An 18,294-nucleotide genomic window follows, 5' to 3' on the forward strand; every position below is an offset into this window, starting at 1 on the left:
TAGTTTGCAGAATTTTATTTTTGATTTCAATTTTCTTTTATTGTTTTGATTAACATGTCATTTAAAGTGAGCAGTAGACTCTCTTTTTCTGTTATTTTGGGATGATGTAATATACTCATCGGATATAGTTTTAACTATGGTCTGTTCCAAACTAATCAATTCACTTTTTTAGTTTATTCAGTCAAATCTTCACTTTTCTAGAGTTATGATCCAGTAACCACTATTTCTCCTCCAGAATTGTTAATGAATAGTTGTGATCCCCAATTTCATGATCCTCGAAAAAGTAAAAGCTTGAAATGCAACGATCTTTGTTTTGGGAATGGTGATTTTGGATTTTTTTAACATCGGCTCATCTATACTCAAATTTGAGGTGGTATAGGAAACTAAACCGGAATATAACAACCAATATAATAAGATCCATATGATATTCTTTTGAGACCTTAGCTAATGACTCTGTTGTTTGATTTTCAGAAAGAGGATGATAAACAACTGAGAAGTCTACAAATCTACTCTTCTATCTTGATAGTTCATTTAACTCCATTGAAAATCTTGGTCACGCTTCTATAGGTTTTGTATCATCGATATCAGGTTCTTGCAATCAGTACCAAAGTGTTGGGAAATAAGTTGCTTCTAACAAACAAGAGTTGGTTTCCATTACCTCTATATTATATATATGATAATTATATAAATTTTATTAAAAGTTATACATTTACATGTGATATTGAGATGACTAATATGTAATTGTTTTTGTTTCACTTGACCATATTTAACTCGAAATATGGCCAAACCCAGATTATGATAGGTGCTTACTACTTAGTGACAAAGCTATTGTTTGGGAGTAAAACATAATAAAATCATAGGATAAGACTACAATTTAAAATAAATTGATTATCATTATCTCATTGTTTTTTTGTTGAAAAACAAACAAAGAACTTAACCTTGTCTGCTTGGTCCTTATATGTGTATGCAAGTGGTTCCAGTGCATTAATCTTGTCTGCTTGATCCTATTTGCTGATCAATCATGTTAATTGGATGATAATCAATCATTTAAATTTTAAAATGATATCTTATTGACAAAAGTTTTACATCATAAAACTATAGATTATCACCATTCGCATTTTGGATTAAGTGAGAAGTCACTACAAGATTTTTTTATTTCCACAACAGTTACATCTTTGTCTCTTCTGCTGGACCAAATCTATTGAGAGAGATTGAAACAGAAGAAGCTATCTCTCTCTTCTCTGCTCTGCTCTCTCAAAGAGAGATTGAAAGAGACATTTGACATCCCAAAACCAAAAGAAAAAGCTTTCTATGCTGTCATCAGCAAAGCATAAGATCAACTATAGTGCTTTTTCAATTCCCTCATCAACTTCATCCTCATTATCTCATTCCCTTTCACAAACCAAGAACATGACTCAAGTCACTATGGAAGAAGTATGGAAAGAAATAAACCTTGCTTCGCTTCACCAACATCGCCGGCTAAACATTGATCATGAGCCAGTGTTGAGTAACCAAAACCCTAATAACTCCATCTTCCAAGATTTCCTCAACAAGCCTTTGAATCAGGAACCACCACCTTCGTCTTCCTCCACTCACCACGGCTCTCTTCTTGCTCCTCCTGCAACTGTTATCAGCTTCAACCCTCACTCCATTGATACCCACTTTGATGAATCTGCGATGTTTGGTTGCTTTGGGAAGAAAAGAGGCCAAGATTCTGATGAAAGCAGAGGAGACAAAAGGCATAAGCGTATGACCAAGAACAGAGAATCTGCTGCTCGTTCCAGAGCTAGGAAACAGGAACGCGTCTCTCCATACACTTCCTCCCCTTATTAAATTCATGTGAATTAAAAAAAAGAAATAAAAATGAAAAATCTAGTGTGGGGACAATAAAATTCTCCTCTGTATTAAAAACGGTATATGGGTTATTATTTTTCTTATATTTCAGGCATATATAAACGAGCTGGAGCTTGAAATCGTTCACTTGAAGAAGGAAAATGCAAGACTCAAGAGACAAGAAGAGCAGGTACAAACCTTTAGAAGTCTAGTTCCTTCCTAAGAAAGTTTTGCAATACTACTTGTAGTAATTTACTTTTTTTGTTTCTATCTTAAAGACATGGCAAGTGTAAGGCTTCTGCTGCTTAAGGTTGACTTATGCCTAAATTTTTTCTGTCTGATTTTTGGAAGATGCAGTTGAAAATGGCTGAAGCAACTCAACACCAAACAAAGAAAATACTTCAACGGTCTTGGACATCTCCTTTTTGAGAAAATCAACAAGTCATCATGGTGCAGAGACGCAAGAAAAGATCTGTACATTTTTACCTAAGGTAAACCTGGCGATGTAGTATTTTAGGGAGTGTAGAAATGTATCAAGAGAGAAAAAAAAAAACTTCTGAATTATGTACTGTTTTCTACTTAATCTACGCTCTAGTGCAAATCACAGTAACATATGAGGTTCTGTTGTCACTTTTCACTGTTAATGTTTCATTACTGCACTGTAATACTTGTTCACTATCAGTTGTTGACTTCTTCTTCTTGTGTATACTTCATTAGCAACTAAAAAGAGAGAGACAAATAAACACATAATAGCAAATATGGTGGCATCTGATGTTTACTGAAAGTTTGAAACACTGTAACAACGAGTTTGGTTCATGCTATTTTCGTCAAATGTCCATTGCTTACAAATGTTATGTCACCTACATAATTTACATATTCTATGTAAAGGAAAAGCACCAAGGAGCGTTCTGATAATATCCATGGAGACTCTAATTTAAATTAAATATTCAAGGAAAATCATCCAAGATTAATGTTCTGCTCCGTGTTAGAAAAGTTTCATTCTTCCATGAACTGAGGTAAAGGTGGAGTCATGTTTTTCATCTTCTTTTTCTCTGTTTCTGCTTTAAATATTAGATCAAAAGATTCAAAACTTTGTAAAAAATCTATCTGTAAATGTATATGTTTACCGTAAGAAGCTCCACGAATCTCGACTTCTCTCAGTTCTTGGACAAGAGCACAACAACAACACATTAGATGTGACAAAAAGTCGTCAATGGACCCTCCCTGCCAAATAAAAACGACCTTAAGCACTTGACATAATAGAGAATCAAAGGTTTAGTGGATTACCTTTATACTCAGCGTCTTCCGAAGCTTCTTCCTTATGCAACAAGTATAGCAGCAGCATGAGAGTATCAAAGAGTACACCATTAGCTCACTACAAGCTTCACTTGAAGCTGAAACAAAAGCTTTTGAATCAGATTCGTGGAGACTAAGATCACAAATGAGTCTGCCCTCATATAAGATTCCTTACTGATTTGTTTGTTAGTAGCCACAGTGGATATCTTTGCTAATGTATCACATGGGAAAAAGAATGTCTTCAAGCCTGCGGTTTTCATACCTTACCATTAATTATTCACATCTTTGATGTTAAAAAAAAGAACTAATCTTAAAAGTGAGAACAGAGGAAGATGGGTTACATAGAGTAGGCTCTGAGCAACAATCCAACAAGTCGGTGTGCCATTCTTCCTGGTGTTGTGATGATTCTAACCCTCTAGTACTACTTTTCTTTGGATAAACCGCATCATAGGAGTCATCTTTCACAGGTTCATCTTCAACAGTTTCAGTAACAGCAATCAAACGCTGTATGACTTGGCACTGGTCCGTGTCATAACGCGCACGCGAACGTTGCAACTCAACTTGCAACTTCCCATTCTCCGTTTTAAGCGCTTCGCAGAAACCCATCTCCGGGTAAGAACGAGAGAGCGTCTTCTTGAGAACAGACGCAGCAGCTTCTCTGGTGGATTCTTGTTTCAAAATAACATCTTGCACCTTTCTATCTTCTTCATCGAGCGTGTACTCACGCTGATCACTGTCAATAACTTCAAGCCTCTCCTATCAACACAAAACTCCAAATTCAGCTTTCCGACAATGTCAACAACAACAACAACAACAAGAATGTTACAAAAATATTTTAGGGGCTCTAGACATTGCCCTGAATTTTGGGGTTATAGTCTTATAGACAATTTAATAAAATAATTTTGGGGGTTATAGACAATTTAATAAAAATTTGAATAATTTTTTTATTTATAAAACACTGACTTACCCGAACCCGAACGTTGTCGACCAAAGTGATAAGCGGGATGATCTTGAGATAACGATCGATCTCGTCCTGAGCCTTACGAAACTGGTAAACAATGTTCCATCCCATGGCTAACAAGTAGAGATAACTCTTGTCTTGGCAGCTGTTGACAAGAAGGTAAGATCTTCTAAGAGCGTCTTCAAGCCCTTCGAGCGGCTCCTGAACCTCGGGACGAGTCTTCTTCATCTCGGAGATCTTAAGCTGCTCGAGCAAGTTACCAATGAGCTTGAGATGCTGTGCGAACTGGCGGCAGTTCTTCTTGTGCATGCGGGCTGTGTTCGCGGCGGTGACTATCATTCCGATGAGTTTCACGGCGTCTACTCCTGTAAGCTGTGCCACTGAAGCTATTTCCCCTAGTTGATCCCATGAGTGAGCCATTTTGGAATCTTTCTGTCCTTACCGCTTGAAGATAAGAAGAAGAAGAAGAAGTGAAGAAGGCCACACTGAGTGTTTCGGTGATAGTTTGGTAATGGATTATCTTGTCTCATGTCTTTACTTGCCACGTAGGAACTGAAGTCCCATTTCACGAGTTTCTGGATTACGAATCAAGGCTATGTGTCACTCTAGATAATTACAAATCTACCACGTATAGTTTTAACCTCCCAGACACCCTGAAAGTTGAAGCGGTGTATACAACAAAACCAAAATAACTAGGCATTGGACATGTGGGTTGGGACCGGATTTTTTTGGTTTTAAAATTTCCGAACTTCGATTTTTAAAACTTTTATTTGTATTGGGTTTGATTAATAATATTTTGGGTAAAATTTATATTTTGCTTACAGATTTATTGTGGTTTCAAACTCATGTTGGAATAAAATAATTTCAAATATTTAAAAATTATATTAAAATAAATCTGAAATTGAGTATTTTTGTTGGTTATCTGAATTTAAAATTCATTTGAATATTAATTCTGATTTTTGGATTTACTTTTCTTCGGTGTTTTTTTTTTTTTTGGATTTTCAAGTATCAATCGGGTTTGTATTGGTTTTCTATAAAAATACCCTTTTTACAATATTCGTTCAGATACATTAAAATCATATTCGTTTGCATGTCACAGCAACATGTAGTTAAAATGTTATTTGTTTTGTTGTCGCATGGGATTGCAACCTATGAGTTGTGAACAAAATATTTTAATTTTTAGTCACTAAATTTTCAACAATAGGACCTGCGTCTAGTCACACGATATCAAAAACGAATAATAATATGCAATTTGTGACCTATAATTTAATCATGCAATAAGTTTTACAAAAGAAAGACGTGCAACAAACTACAAACTGCGACATGCAACTGGTCCTAGGTCGGAGTCGCAAATCGCTGCCACTTGTAAACGAATAAGGCCTAACAAGTCGAATTGGTTATTGTTTCTGATTGAATACAATACAATATTCGTTCAGAAATTTCAAGTCCTATAAGTATAGGCCTATTGGACTTTTAGAGCCTGTCGGACGGTTTGAGTCTTGAGTACTTATTCTTGTGGCCGAACACGCTTCTTATTGTTCTTGGTATATAAATAACGGAGCTTTGAGAGAATAACAGAAAAAAGAAATCCTAGATCGGAGAGCTGCGAAGCCTGGGGATCGCTCGTTCTTCTTCTCTGATCTTCGAATTCTTTTTACCAACACTTGATTGGGTTTATATAAGCCCTAACACACTGCGATCCTCTCGTAACCAATCTTTCCATCTGAGTCCGGTCTGTGATCGTGCGAGAGAGGATGTCACGGTGTTACCCGTTCCCTCCACCTGGCTTTGTAGTTCTGGATGAGTCTCTGATCGAACCGATCGAAAAGGTTTGTTGAGCAATTAGAAAAGTCCATGCCTTTTTTATGTTCTGAGTTAACAAGCTTGCTTCTTTACCCCGAAATACTTGTGTCGGCTTTACAAAAAAAAAAAAAAAAGAATGAAAAATTGATTAATTGGACTCTTTGAATCGGTTCGTGTAAGGTAACAATCCAAAGTACTAGAATTTTGTAACAAAACCAGTAGGATTCTAGTCCATAGAAACCAATGTAGAGGTCTTTCTATTTGTGGCATTAGAGTATTTTATTGCCCCAGCGACTATGCATTGTTTGTGTTTATTTCTCTGCTTATTTACCCCTTGGAATGGTTTTGGAGTTTTATTGGTTATGGACACTAACTGTTGTTGTTCCATTGGTTTGAGAATCCAGGGGACAAAGGAGGAAGTTAAGAGAGAAAAGAAAGATAGAAAACACAACAAGGATAAAAAGAGGGAGGAGAGGGATAACGACGCTGGCCGAAGCAGAGAGCACCGTCATCATAAGAGACAGCGCAAAGATGAAAGCGCCAATGCTTGTAAGAAGGTTGAGTCCCTGGAGAAGAGCTGCCTTACGATAGAACTTGACCATCAAGCGTCTTCTCAGACTTCTTGTGATAGCACTCTTCGTAGCAACGAGAACGAGGGACCAAATCATGTTAAGAGTCAGCCCCTCAACAGTACGCATAACGACTCTGGTGAGTTTGTTTGTTTACTTGTTGCTGGGTCTGTTTTGCTTCACGTGCTTGCTGCCACGATGATGACACTCTTTCTTCGAATTGTTGCTATGGGTTTTGAAGAAACTAGCACACGGGTCTTCTTGTTACCTGGCAAAGAGCAGAAATATCCTGAGGTGATGATGACCAACAAGGGTCAAAAACAGTGTTCGGCCTCTAGTCATCAAGAAAGTATTGGACCTTCAAAGCTCTGCAGCAAATGCCCTCCTTCTACGGTCATGCGATTCTTGAAACTCATCGAGAACTGGGCTCCTGAGACCAAGCTCGCAGACTCTGAGGATCAAGAATGGTGGTTGTTGATGAAAGTTGGCGCCAAAAGACGTCATCAAGTTAGCGTTCAGAGAAGCAGCAAGGGAAGTAGTTCGATGGTGTGGCCAACTGCTCAGTTTCTTCCAGAAGCCGAACTACACGCATTGCCATTCACTGTACCCTTTTGACTTCCTCAAAGCTTTGGTTCAGAGAGTTAGTTGTTGACATGACAAACAGATTGTTTCCCTATGTATTTTAGATTAGTATTTTGAACTCGGAAGTATATGTGTGATTTTTTGTAGATACACAGTAGATATATATATAGTAAGTAATATCAAAGTTGATTTTGCATCTCAGAGATTTGAGTTTCCACAGTTTTATTTTGGTATAAACTCTACACTATTCAGTGATCTTTCTATGGTCGCTGTTTTATTTTCTTCTTTAACTTATGGTTTTGTTGGTTTTACCAAAAAATATAGATTATTCTAACTAGTCAACCATCTAGAGAACCAAATCGGTGATGGTGAAACAACATCAACCATAGCGGACGAAAAACTTCGAACATCTCGTATAAGTTTGTCTACCACTATATTATCTGCTTTTTGAATTGCGTTGGATTACATCGTTGTAAATCTTCTAAGTGGATAGAAAAAGCCAGTCATTTTGTGGCCGCTGCGAACGCCATCTCTAAGATCAGTAGAATCTTCGTACATTTCATTATCCAAATCAATAATTCACATTTAGTATTTAAAGGCGATAAACTTCGGCGGATTTCACTTAAGTCTCTGGTACTGTAGAACCGACCTTATCCTGTAAAAATATCATGTTGCTTTTAACCTCCACCCACCTACATAACATCATCATTTCACATCATCTATCTATTGCAACGATTGAAGAATCACACTCTTTCTTGAAATTTCCAATTTTTTAGTCTAGAAAATTTTAAATTTGGTTCTATAAGTATAATTGTCCGTTGTAATATAACCCGATTTTACTGTATATCTAACTATTTTACTGTAATATAACCTGATTGTAATAAAATACTTTACTGTATATCTAACTATTTTACTGTAATATACCTGCTCTAACAATTTTTTAGTCCAGAAAATATTTTACTGTAATATAACCCGATTGTAATAAAATCGGATTATATCATAATATTGTAAAATGAATGATAAAATATTTAGAAAAAATAAATTATCATTTTCCAAAGAAACAAATTAACAGAAAGCTGAAAGGATATATATATATATATATATTTGGCGATGAGAGAAAAAACGGTTATTGGCGATTTACGAGCGATCAAAAAACGGTTGCAGATTTGGTGGTTTCTCACCACGATCTTCGTGGATGATGAGTTTGATTTTGATGGTAATGTGGGAGTTGATCCTGTCCTTTCGGCCACGTTCCCCTGTTTCTCCATATCGGTTGGAGTCCGATGTGATGGTTTAACCTCTACGCAAACAAGATACTATAAAAGGAGTTTACAAACAAGAGTTTGGATATGCTTCCTTATATCTTTCATTGCAAAAATCTTGTTATTCCCCCTCAGATGTTACGATACTCTAAACAAAATGACAGACAATATTAGGCGTGCTATGCAAGATATTGATCTTGGTAGTGAAGTGGCGCCATTTGTTCTTCCTCATGCGGTGGTTCAACAAGCAGCGGAAGAAAACCGTTTCATTCTTGTGGGACGCCCTACCATGCCGAGACGTCAAAACATTCGTGCCATCATCGCAGCAATGCCAAGAAGTTGGGGACTAGAAGGACTTGTTCGTGGGCGAACAATGGAGGGAAGACGTTTCCAATTTGTATTCCCATCAGAGGAAGCAATGGAGACAGTTATCAGACGCGGACCTTGGGCCTATGCTGACAGAATGATCACTCTTCAGCAGTGGTCTCCCCTGATGGATATGAATCTCTTGAACAAGATCCCTTTCTGGATTCAAGTCAGGGGCATACCCTTCCAATTTATGAACCGTGAAGTCATCATTCACATTGCAAGGGCTCTTGGTGAATACATCCAAATTGACTATAATGAAGAAGTGGGGGGAAGAATGGAGTTTGTGCGCATCCGGTTGAACTGGAACATCAACAGCCCTCTGCACTTTCAGCGTATCTTCCAATTCACACCTGGAGTCAACACCTTACTCAAACTACACTACGAAAGACTTCGTGGTTTCTGTGAGACATGTGGTATGATGACTCACGACTCTGGCCGGTGCTTGATCCAAAACGGAGGCCCAGAAGAGGATCCTGATGAAGATAATGATGATGACAACAATCAAGGACAAGATGATCAACCCCACCATGATATGGGAATTTACATTGAGGAGATCAATGATGAAGGTGCAAACATGGGCGCTCGGGATGACATTCCGGAAGAGCCAGTGATGCAGGAAGCAGAGATGCCTGAACAGCAAGTAGAAGAAACGGTTGAGAAGGAAGATGACTTCTGGTCTGGTGAATCTATGGGTACTATGTATTCTGGTGATTTGAACATGGAAGAGATGTATGCAAGCAAACCATTTGTTCCAAGGCATGATGTTAGTCAAGTTCTCAAAAGCAAAATCTGGATGAGTGAAACTACAGACAACAAAATGAAGTTTTCTGAAGAGACAAGAGAGGAACAGAGCAGTCAAGATGGCGACAAGAGAAAGAAGAAGATTGTATCAGAGGAGATGAAAGGGGCTGGAACGAGTGAAGGTCCATCCAACATGTGGAGAGGCGCAGTGGGCCCGGAACCACCACTGCCTCCATGAGAGTAGCCGCTTGGAACTGTCGAGGGATAGGTAAAGACTCGACGGTTCGACGCCTGAAAGAGATACACCACAAGTATCTCTTGGACATCATCTGCCTGTCAGAAACAAAGCAACAAGACAACTACATCAGAGACTTAAGCTGCGATCTCGAATTCCCTAACTATGTATTTGTTCCTCCTATAGGCTTAAGTGGTGGTCTAACCATCTTTTGGAAGCAAGAAGTAGATGTAACCGTGTTGTATCAGTCTGCTCATCTTATTGATTGTAAAGTTATCTTTAATGGAATCAGTTTCTACTTGTCCTTTGTCTATGGATACCCTGAACGTCAACACAAACACCTGTTATGGGAAAGACTAGAACGCATAGCAGTAAACAAACAAGGACGTTGGTTTATAACGGGTGATTTCAACGAAATCCTAAATCACAATGAGAAAGTAGGAGGCAATGCGCGATCAGACATCAGCTTCAACGAATTCAGACAAATGACTCGGGTTTGTAACTTCACTGACCTTCAACCAGTAGGCAATAGATTTTCTTGGACGGGAAAGAGAGGAATCCACAATGTGTCCTGCTGCTTGGATCGAGCTATGGGAAATACGGACTGGCACCAACAATTTCCTACTGCAGAAACACACTTTCTCGAACTAGGTGAATCAGATCATAGACCATTGATTTCTTTTTTTGATGGTCATAGCGAAGACCGGAGACACAAATTTATGTATGATGACAGACTTCGCCACCAAGAAGGTTTCAAACAATCAGTTACAACCCAGTGGAAACAATATGATAGAAATGGGAACATCAGCCTTGCCCATAAACTTCAGAAGAGTAGATCTCATATATCCAGATGGAAGCGCATGCATTATTTTAATGCTAAAGAGAGGATATCTACTCTACGCCATCAATTAGACATAGCATGCACGGATGGACATCCTGTTACTGTGAAAAAAACAACTCCACACAGAGCTACAACAAGCCTACTATGATGAAGAAAACTACTTGAAAAGAAAAAGTAGAAACCCATGGCTTCGAGCAGGAGACCGCAATACGAAGTTCTTTCATTCTGTCACAAAATCAAGGAGAATCAGAAACAGAATAAGTGTTCTTACGGATACAAACGGAAACACTATCCACGGTGACAGAGAGATTGCTCACACTGCTGAAGAATTTTTTAAAGCTCAATTCAGTTCCCAACAGATGACACCCATGGATTTAGAGGATGCTTTCCATGGCTTTGCTTCTAGTGTTACTCCAGAGATTAATGCAGATCTTACAAGACCAGTTACTATAGAAGAGATCAAGGAAGCTACCTATGCCATTGGTGCTCATAAGGCCCCTGGGCCTGATGGTTTCACTGGCGCTTTTTATCATACTTTTTGGGAAGATTTGGACCGACCATTGTAGAAGAAGTTATGCAATTCTTTGAAGGCGAGTTCCTTGATCAAAACCACAATCACACCAATATTTGCCTCATCCCAAAAGTGAGACCAGCTACCAAGATGACTGAGTTCAGACCTATTGCTCTATGCAATGTGAGTTATAAAATCATCTCAAAGATTTTGGTTAAGCGACTCAAAGCCCACCTCCCTGAGATTATTTCTGAGAACCAAACTGCATTCACGCCAGGACGTATCATCTCAGACAACGTCATCATAGCACACGAAGCTTACCATGCGCTCAAGGTCAGTAAGAGACAATCAAAATCTTATATGGCCTTAAAGACTGATATCACAAAGGCATATGACCGCTTAGAATGGAATTTTTTGGAGGAAACTATGAGGCGAATGGGGTTCTGTGAAAAATGGATAAACCTCATCATGACTTGTGTGAAGACTGTATCCTTTTCAGTTTTGATCAATGGGTCACCAAGAGGCTACATTCAACCAGGTAGAGGGATTCGACAGGAAGACCCTCTATCGCCATACCTATTCATCCTATGTGCAAATGTTCTCTCTCACTTGATGACTAAAGCGGAAGCTGATAGGAAAATACAAGGTAAGAAGATAATCACTCAAAGCCCCGCAGTCAACCATCTACTATTTGCTGATGACTCCTTATTCTTCACCCTAGCCAATCCGAAAAATGGACGTGCCATCAAAAGGATATTGAGTCAGTATGAAAGAATATCTGGACAAGTTGTTAATCTAAGCAAGTCTTCTATTACTTTTGGAAGTCGGGTCAAGGATCAGGTTAAGACACAAATGAGAAATATACTCGGAATACACAATGAGGGAGGAGGCGGTAAATATCTAGGCATTCCTGAACAGTTTGGAAGAAAGAAGACAGAAAACCTAGAGTATGTAGTAGCGACAGTTAAAGCAAAGACTAATGGTTGGCATCATCGATTCTTATCCCCAGGAGGCAAAGAAGTTCTCACAAAATCTATAGCTTCAGCAACGCCAGTATATCCGATGAATGTCTTCAAAATGCCAAAGAAGGTTTGTGATGATATTAATAACACTCTGGCTCAGTTCTGGTGGGGTAAAAGTGATGGTTCAAAAGGAATGCACTGGTTTGCGTGGCAAAGAATGAGCCTACCAAAAAAAAGGAGGAGGAATGGGATTTCGTGATTTCGAAAAATTTAATGATGCGTTACTTGCGAAACAAGTCTGGAGAATACTTATCAAACCTAATAGCTTGATGGCACGAGTTCTCAAAGGGAAGTATTTCCCTAATTCCAACATCCTCAAAGCAGGGACAAAGAAGCAAAGTTCCTATATTTGGAATTTCTTACTGCACAGTCAAGCCTTACTCAAAAGAGGTTTGCGTTTTATCATTGGCAATGGTGAATCTGTATCACTATGGGCGGATCCATGGCTTCCTACTTCGCCACCACGAGCCCATATACCTAAAGATCAGAGTAACCCAATGACTAAGGTATCAGAGCTCATGAAACAAAACCAAACGGGATGGAATGAGGAGCTCATAAGACATACAATAGTTGAAGCTGATGCAGAAGAAATCTTATCGATGAAACTATGCGTCTATGCGGATACAGACCCTCTAGTCTGGCATTATAATAAGTCTGGGGAATATTCAGTCAAGTCGGGTTACTGGTTGGCTACACATGATCCTCAAGATCTACCAATAGAACCACCTCCGGGAAGTATCATTCTTAAGAATATGATATGGAAGCTGCCAACGGCCCCAAAACTTCAACATTTCCTATGGAAAATGGTTACAAGCTCCTTACCATTGGGGAGTAACTTACAACGTCGACACGTGACTACTTCAGTCAAATGTCCCCATTGTCAACAAGAAGAAACAACTGAACATTTGTTTTTTGAATGTTTCTATGCACAACGCATCTGGAGGGCATCAGGTTTGCCACACAATATCTTCTATCAGGCACAATCTACATTAGAAGATAAGCTCATGGCACTTCTACAAAAAATCCCAAATCTCCCGGACCATCTCCGACATCTTCCTTGGTGGATTCTTTGGAGAATATGGAAATGTAGAAACAAGATGATCTTCCAACAAACATCAATACACTGGCGCACAACCTTGCAATCAGCCTATTTTGATACAAAAGAATGGTTGGAAGCCTACCAATGTGTAGATAAAGATGAGGATAGACAAGAGCTGAGACGAGATATGGAACACCAACGGAACAAATGGACTAAACCACCAACAGGGTTTGTGAAATGCAACTACGATGGAGCCTTTAACAACATTCAGATCGAGACAAGAGCGGGCTGGATAATTAGGGATGATATGGGAAGATTCAAAGGAGCGGTTCATGCCTCAAACCAACAACCAACAACAGCCTTGGAAGGAGAACTACAAGCCTTACTACTTGCAATGATGAATTGCTGGAGCAAAGGATACAAACATGTTATATTTGAAGGAGATAACATTAATGTAATGAAACTGGCCAATGGAGAGTCTACAAACATAGATGTGATGAACTGGATTCGCGATATCGGGAGATGGGCAACAAAGTTTGAGGAGATCAAGTTCTGTTGGACAAACAGAAATTCTAATCTTTGTGCAGACATACTTGCAAAACAAGTCATACCATACCGATCCTCCTATCATTATTACAGTTATGTTTCCGAATTTATAAGGAATGCTATGTCAAACGATTATTTTGATCATTAATAAAATTATATTATGTGAAAGAAACAAATTAACAGAAGGGGTGAAAGGAGAAAAATAAATGAAAAGCAAGAGAATCGGGAAGTTTGATTGGATGGAGGAGATAGTTCGAACGCTTCAATTGCATAAATTACCGGCCATCAATTTTGCTACTTCCCTTCTCTCTCTCTCTCTCGATACGATCCATCATCTCTCTTCTCTGATCCACACAGTTGTTCTCATTCTCTCACATTTGCAATTTCGTTAAGGTTTCGTACTTTACAGAGATCTGAGGGTTTTGCTTGCACTGGATTGAAAGGGGGAGGCATTTTGTTTCGATTGAGGAGGGGAGAGAGGGAGAGAGAGATCTGAGGGCTTTTTGAATTAATTAGTGAGGGGGGGAAATGAGCGGATCTCGGTTCATAAAGTGCGTAACAGTAGGTGACGGAGCAGTGGGTAAAACCTGTTTGCTCATTTCCTACACCAGCAACACTTTCCCTACGGTATCCAATCAAATACTATGTTTTTCTCCAATAATGTCTTTTTCTTTCTTTCTGAGATTATATTCTTCATTTTTGAGTCAGGATTATGTACCGACTGTTTTCGATAACTTTAGCGCTAATGTGGTTGTTAACGGAGCCACTGTCAACCTTGGCTTGTGGGATACCGCTGGTACTCCTCTCTCAAGCTTGGTCTATCTTAGTAGCAGCAAGCTATAGCCCTTTTTTTCTTTCTGAACTTTGTTTTTGTCTGTGAAACAGGGCAGGAGGATTATAACAGGTTAAGACCCTTGAGTTACCGCGGTGCTGATGTTTTCATCTTAGCCTTTTCCCTCATCAGTAAGGCTAGTTATGAGAATGTCTCCAAGAAGGTGCGTCGCTAACTACTTTTTGCTTTACAAAGTTTCTTGAATTGAAAGTCTTCATCGGTTCTGTTTGCAGTGGATCCCTGAGCTGACTCACTATGCCCCTGGTGTCCCAATTGTTCTTGTTGGTACCAAACTAGGTTTTTTTCCCTTCCCTTCTTTGCATTTGTCTTCTTGATGCATATGTGGGCTGCATATTCCTTTTTTGAACATAAGCTCTCAAGCTTCTCTGGATATTTGTGACACTAGTGGGCATTCTCTTGCATTCATCGAGTCTTTTTTTATTTTATTTTTTTCATGTCTATATTGGTTTGGTAGTTATTAGGTTTAGAAGCTCGTCCCTTATGTTTCTTTTTTCGGAAGTTTGGGCTTTGTTATTGGTCAAATGGTTTCTTGTATGATCTCACACTTTGTCTTGATAGTTAACCTGCCACCTCCACTGTAAGAAACAATCATATGCATGTAAGCAGCCGTTCAATTTCTAGATATTGCAATTTTTAACCTTTAGAAAAGGGGTATACAGGATTGGCACAGTCCATGTAGCAGATTCTGTTTCTTACTATTTAAGCCCCCTTTTGATTAATTGGCTTTTCATCTTGTGCTTATGGTTTTGTGTGTTCATCAAATGTGGCAGATCTTAGGGATGACAAACAGTTCTTCGTTGACCACCCTGGTGCTGTACCTATTACCACTGCTCAGGTATACACATACTCTTCAAATCTATTTTAATTTAAAGGAACCCATCTTAACCATCCCTCACTTTGGACAATCAAAGGGAGAGGAACTGATGAAGCTAATTGGAGCTCCTTCGTACATCGAGTGCAGTTCAAAATCACAGGAGGCAAGAAACAAAAAGAAAAAAAACTTTCCCTTTTGATGAATACTATTAGATTGAATATGAGTTTGGTATTTTACTTAAGCTCGAGACTGTTCTTTTGTATGTTAATGAAATGCAGAACGTGAAGGGGGTGTTTGATGCAGCGATTAGAGTGGTACTTCAACCTCCAAAGCAGAAGAAAAAGAAGGGCAAAGTACAAAAGGCCTGCTCCATTTTGTACTCTCTCTCTCTCTCTCTCTCTCTCTCTCTCTCTCTCTCTCTGCCATTCTCTAGTGAATTTTTAAGAAGAAGAAACACATTGGGGGTTAAAGTTGGTTTAAATTTGGTTGTGATAAAGTTCTCTTTATCTTTGAAAAGATATGATTTCTTGTGTTTTTGCTGATAAATTGTTTCCAGCTTTAGCTGAGAGCCAAATATTGCACTACTAATGCTCTTCTCTTTCTCTCAATTATTTTCTTACTTCCACATAGTTTAGGAACAAAAGCTGACACTTAAACGTTGCCGTTTCAAACAAGAACTTGTATATTCATCATATACAAAGATACTGTTCTTAATTATGTCAGTGTCAATTATCAAGATACATAAATTTCAAATGTAAACCAAAATTTGACATAGAAAAAAACAATCGAATCCAAATCTATTTTTTTTTTTTTTTTTTTTTTTTTTTTCTGAACTTGGTTTTTCTTTGTGGAACAGGGCAGGAAGATTATAACAGGTTAAGACCCTTGAGTTACCGCGGTGCTGACGTTTTCATCTTAGCCTTCTCCCTCATCAGTAAGGCTAGCTATGAGAATGTCTCCAAGAAGGTGCGTCAGTAACCTACTTTTTTTGCTCTACAAGTTCTTTTTTTTTTTTTTTTTTTTGATCTCACTGCTTTGTTCTTCTTCTGTTTGCTAGTGGATCCCAGAGCTGGAGCACTATGCCCCTGGTGTCCCTATTGTTCTTGTTGGTACCAAACTAGGTTTGCTCCCTTTCTCTGATTATTTGGCTTTCATCTTTTACTTATGGTTTGTGTTCTCATCAAATGTGGCAGATCTTCGGGATGACAAACAGTTCTTCGTTGACCACCCTGGTGCTGTACCTATTACCAACGCTCAGGTTAACATATTATTTATTTAAAACTCAATTCTGTTTTACTACGCTTGGTACTTTAAAACGAAACCTTCTTAACCATTCCCCACTTTGCGCATTAAAGGGAGAGGAACTGAAGAAGCTCATTGGAGCTCCTGCATACATCGAGTGCAGTTCCAAATCACAGGAGGTAAGAAGAATACTTCCCTTTTCATGATTACTACATTGAATATGAGTTTGCTCTTTTTCTTCTTAGATTCCTGAAGCTTGAGTAATGAAATGCAGAACGTGAAGGGGGTCTTTGATGCAGCGATCAGAGTGGTACTTCAGCCTCCAAAGCAGAAGAAAAAGAAGGGCAAAGCACAAAAGGCCTGCTCCATTTTGTAACTTATCTACGCTCATATCTCTCTCTTTCTCTTGTCTCTTGTCTCTGCCACTCTCTAGTGAAGGCTTAAGAAGAAGAAAACACAGTGGGACTTATAAATGGTTCAGAGTTGGTTTGTTATAAGCTTTTTTAATCCTTAGTAAAACTCGGTTACTTCTTCTGTTTTACTGATAAATAGTTTCCAGCTTTATCTGAGGGCTAATATTGCACTGCTTCTTCTCCTTTTTTCTTTTTCTTTATCTCTATTATTCCTTCCTATCGTCGTTCAAGAACAAAAGTTGACACCTAAAAAGTTGCGGTTTCAGACAAGAACTTGTCTTCACCATGTATGGTGTTACTGTTCTTAATTGTATCATTTGTCAAGATAGGTAATACTACTTCAGGTGTTTTCTTCCTTCAGCTGTCAAAAACTGGTTAAGTAAACTTAGCGTAGTCGTACCATAGGCAGAAACTCAGAGTTGCACCTTTAGCATATCCATCTGTCTTTGAATATGTATATAATTAGTTAGTTAGAGCCTTAACGCCAAAGTCACAGGTTTTTAAATAATTTACTTAAATTAAGCTGTCATATATAGTGTGTAAAAGCAATTACCTTTCTACAAGAAAAATTGTAACATACTCAGGGTTTCAGATTTAGTACAAACTTAGTTATTAACATACGGTTATACTATTTCAGGCGTTTTTTTCCTTAAGCTGACAAAAATAGTGTGGAAAAGCATTCACATTTCTGTACAAATAATACCAGTCAAGGTCACAGATAGTTAAAACTATTATATAGAGTAATGGTTCAAGTGGCCTATTTGCTCAGTTGGTTAGAGCGTCGTGCTAATAACGCGAAGGTCACAGGTTAGAAACCTGTATAGGCCAATTCTCTAAAACTTTTATTATTATTTTAACCTATTTTAAAAACAGCATGCAGTCTCCGAGCTTTTCTCAGAAACGGCAGATCCGTAAACATCCAGAAAGGAAACTTAGTGTTGCTTTAGGACCAGGCCCTCTCATTTTTTTTTTTTTTTTGACAGCAGGACCAGGCCCTCTCATTAAAACCAAAAAGCAGTAGAATTTTTAATATCAATTTTTTAATTATGTAATTTTATTTATAAAATTTTATATTTGTTGAATTTTGTTTTGATGAAATTGTACTAATCATATATTAATCACCTATTTTGTTTATTTATATAAAAATGCAACATCATATTAATAGTTTAATTTTAAACATTAGTTTATATGAATTAGAGCTTTTTGCAGAATTGAGCTATAACTTAAAGTCAAACACAAAACTAATCTCATTTTTTTTTGAAAATTGTTTTTGCCCTATTCACCCCACAAGTTCATATAATTTACAAAAATGCCATCAATTTTTTTTTTCTTTTTTTTTTCGAAAATGACATTTTTACTCTC

The 18,294-nt window shown here is 38.1% G+C and overlaps 5 protein-coding genes and 1 non-coding gene across 14 annotated transcripts; 5 read left to right on the forward strand and 1 right to left on the reverse strand.

The window, feature by feature from the left end:
• Nucleotides 1-1,148: 1,148 nt before the first annotated feature.
• Nucleotides 1,149-2,573, forward strand: LOC106313388 (protein FD-like). Of its 2 annotated transcripts, none has more exons than XM_013751187.1 (3): nucleotides 1,149-1,797; nucleotides 1,946-2,023; nucleotides 2,185-2,573. In XM_013751187.1, exons 1-3 carry the CDS (start codon nucleotides 1,312-1,314, stop codon nucleotides 2,260-2,262), a joined length of 642 nt encoding a protein of 213 aa, XP_013606641.1. In that variant the 5' UTR covers nucleotides 1,149-1,311; the 3' UTR covers nucleotides 2,263-2,573. The 2 variants fall into 2 exon arrangements, with proteins under 2 accessions (XP_013606641.1, XP_013606642.1); XM_013751188.1 differs by having other exon boundaries at nucleotides 2,191-2,573.
• Nucleotides 2,574-2,630: 57 nt separating this feature from the next.
• LOC106313387 (protein MID1-COMPLEMENTING ACTIVITY 1-like) lies at nucleotides 2,631-4,625 on the reverse strand. 3 transcript variants are annotated; one of them, XM_013751186.1, is made up of 6 exons: nucleotides 4,097-4,625; nucleotides 3,471-3,885; nucleotides 3,305-3,376; nucleotides 3,121-3,227; nucleotides 2,961-3,057; nucleotides 2,631-2,885 (listed from the first exon to the last, which is right to left on the reverse strand). In XM_013751186.1, exons 1-6 carry the CDS (start codon nucleotides 4,508-4,510, stop codon nucleotides 2,830-2,832), a joined length of 1,161 nt encoding a protein of 386 aa, XP_013606640.1. In that variant the 5' UTR covers nucleotides 4,511-4,625; the 3' UTR covers nucleotides 2,631-2,829. The 3 variants fall into 3 exon arrangements, with proteins under 3 accessions (XP_013606640.1, XP_013606639.1, XP_013606637.1); XM_013751185.1 differs by having other exon boundaries at nucleotides 2,631-2,891; XM_013751183.1 differs by having other exon boundaries at nucleotides 2,631-2,894.
• Nucleotides 4,626-5,630: 1,005 nt separating this feature from the next.
• LOC106315741 lies at nucleotides 5,631-7,236 on the forward strand. Of its 2 annotated transcripts, XM_013753554.1 has the most exons (3): nucleotides 5,634-5,919; nucleotides 6,298-6,601; nucleotides 6,704-7,236. In XM_013753554.1, exons 1-3 carry the CDS (start codon nucleotides 5,845-5,847, stop codon nucleotides 7,075-7,077), a joined length of 753 nt encoding a protein of 250 aa, XP_013609008.1. In that variant the 5' UTR covers nucleotides 5,634-5,844; the 3' UTR covers nucleotides 7,078-7,236. The 2 variants fall into 2 exon arrangements, with proteins under 2 accessions (XP_013609007.1, XP_013609008.1); XM_013753553.1 differs by having other exon boundaries at nucleotides 5,631-5,919; nucleotides 6,298-7,236.
• A 918-nt stretch (nucleotides 7,237-8,154) lies between these two features.
• LOC106314242 lies at nucleotides 8,155-9,654 on the forward strand. Its single transcript, XM_013752152.1, has one exon. The coding sequence runs from the start codon at nucleotides 8,155-8,157 to the stop codon at nucleotides 9,652-9,654; it is 1,500 nt and encodes a 499-aa protein (XP_013607606.1).
• A 4,179-nt stretch (nucleotides 9,655-13,833) lies between these two features.
• On the forward strand, nucleotides 13,834-17,102 carry LOC106319112 (rac-like GTP-binding protein ARAC1). 5 transcript variants are annotated; one of them, XM_013757348.1, is made up of 7 exons: nucleotides 13,834-14,237; nucleotides 14,319-14,406; nucleotides 14,496-14,605; nucleotides 14,676-14,739; nucleotides 15,234-15,298; nucleotides 15,375-15,440; nucleotides 15,556-15,888. In XM_013757348.1, the coding sequence occupies exons 1-7, from the start codon at nucleotides 14,139-14,141 to the stop codon at nucleotides 15,817-15,819; spliced, it is 756 nt and encodes a 251-aa protein (XP_013612802.1). In that variant the 5' UTR covers nucleotides 13,834-14,138; the 3' UTR covers nucleotides 15,820-15,888. The 5 variants fall into 5 exon arrangements, with proteins under 5 accessions (XP_013612802.1, XP_013612804.1, XP_013612806.1 ...); XM_013757350.1 differs by lacking the exons at nucleotides 15,234-15,298; nucleotides 15,375-15,440; nucleotides 15,556-15,888 and adding exons at nucleotides 16,471-16,535; nucleotides 16,633-16,698; nucleotides 16,794-17,102 and having other exon boundaries at nucleotides 13,843-14,237; XM_013757352.1 differs by lacking the exons at nucleotides 14,496-14,605; nucleotides 14,676-14,739; nucleotides 15,234-15,298; nucleotides 15,375-15,440; nucleotides 15,556-15,888 and adding exons at nucleotides 16,134-16,243; nucleotides 16,335-16,398; nucleotides 16,471-16,535; nucleotides 16,633-16,698; nucleotides 16,765-17,102 and having other exon boundaries at nucleotides 13,846-14,237.
• Nucleotides 17,103-17,686: 584 nt separating this feature from the next.
• Nucleotides 17,687-17,760, forward strand: TRNAI-AAU. Its single transcript has one exon. It is a non-coding gene; the product is annotated as a tRNA-Ile (tRNA).
• Nucleotides 17,761-18,294: the final 534 nt, after the last annotated feature.

This window comes from Brassica oleracea, chromosome C9 (genome assembly GCF_000695525.1).
Source record: "Brassica oleracea var. oleracea cultivar TO1000 chromosome C9, BOL, whole genome shotgun sequence".
Lineage (NCBI taxonomy): Eukaryota > Viridiplantae > Streptophyta > Magnoliopsida > Brassicales > Brassicaceae > Brassica > Brassica oleracea.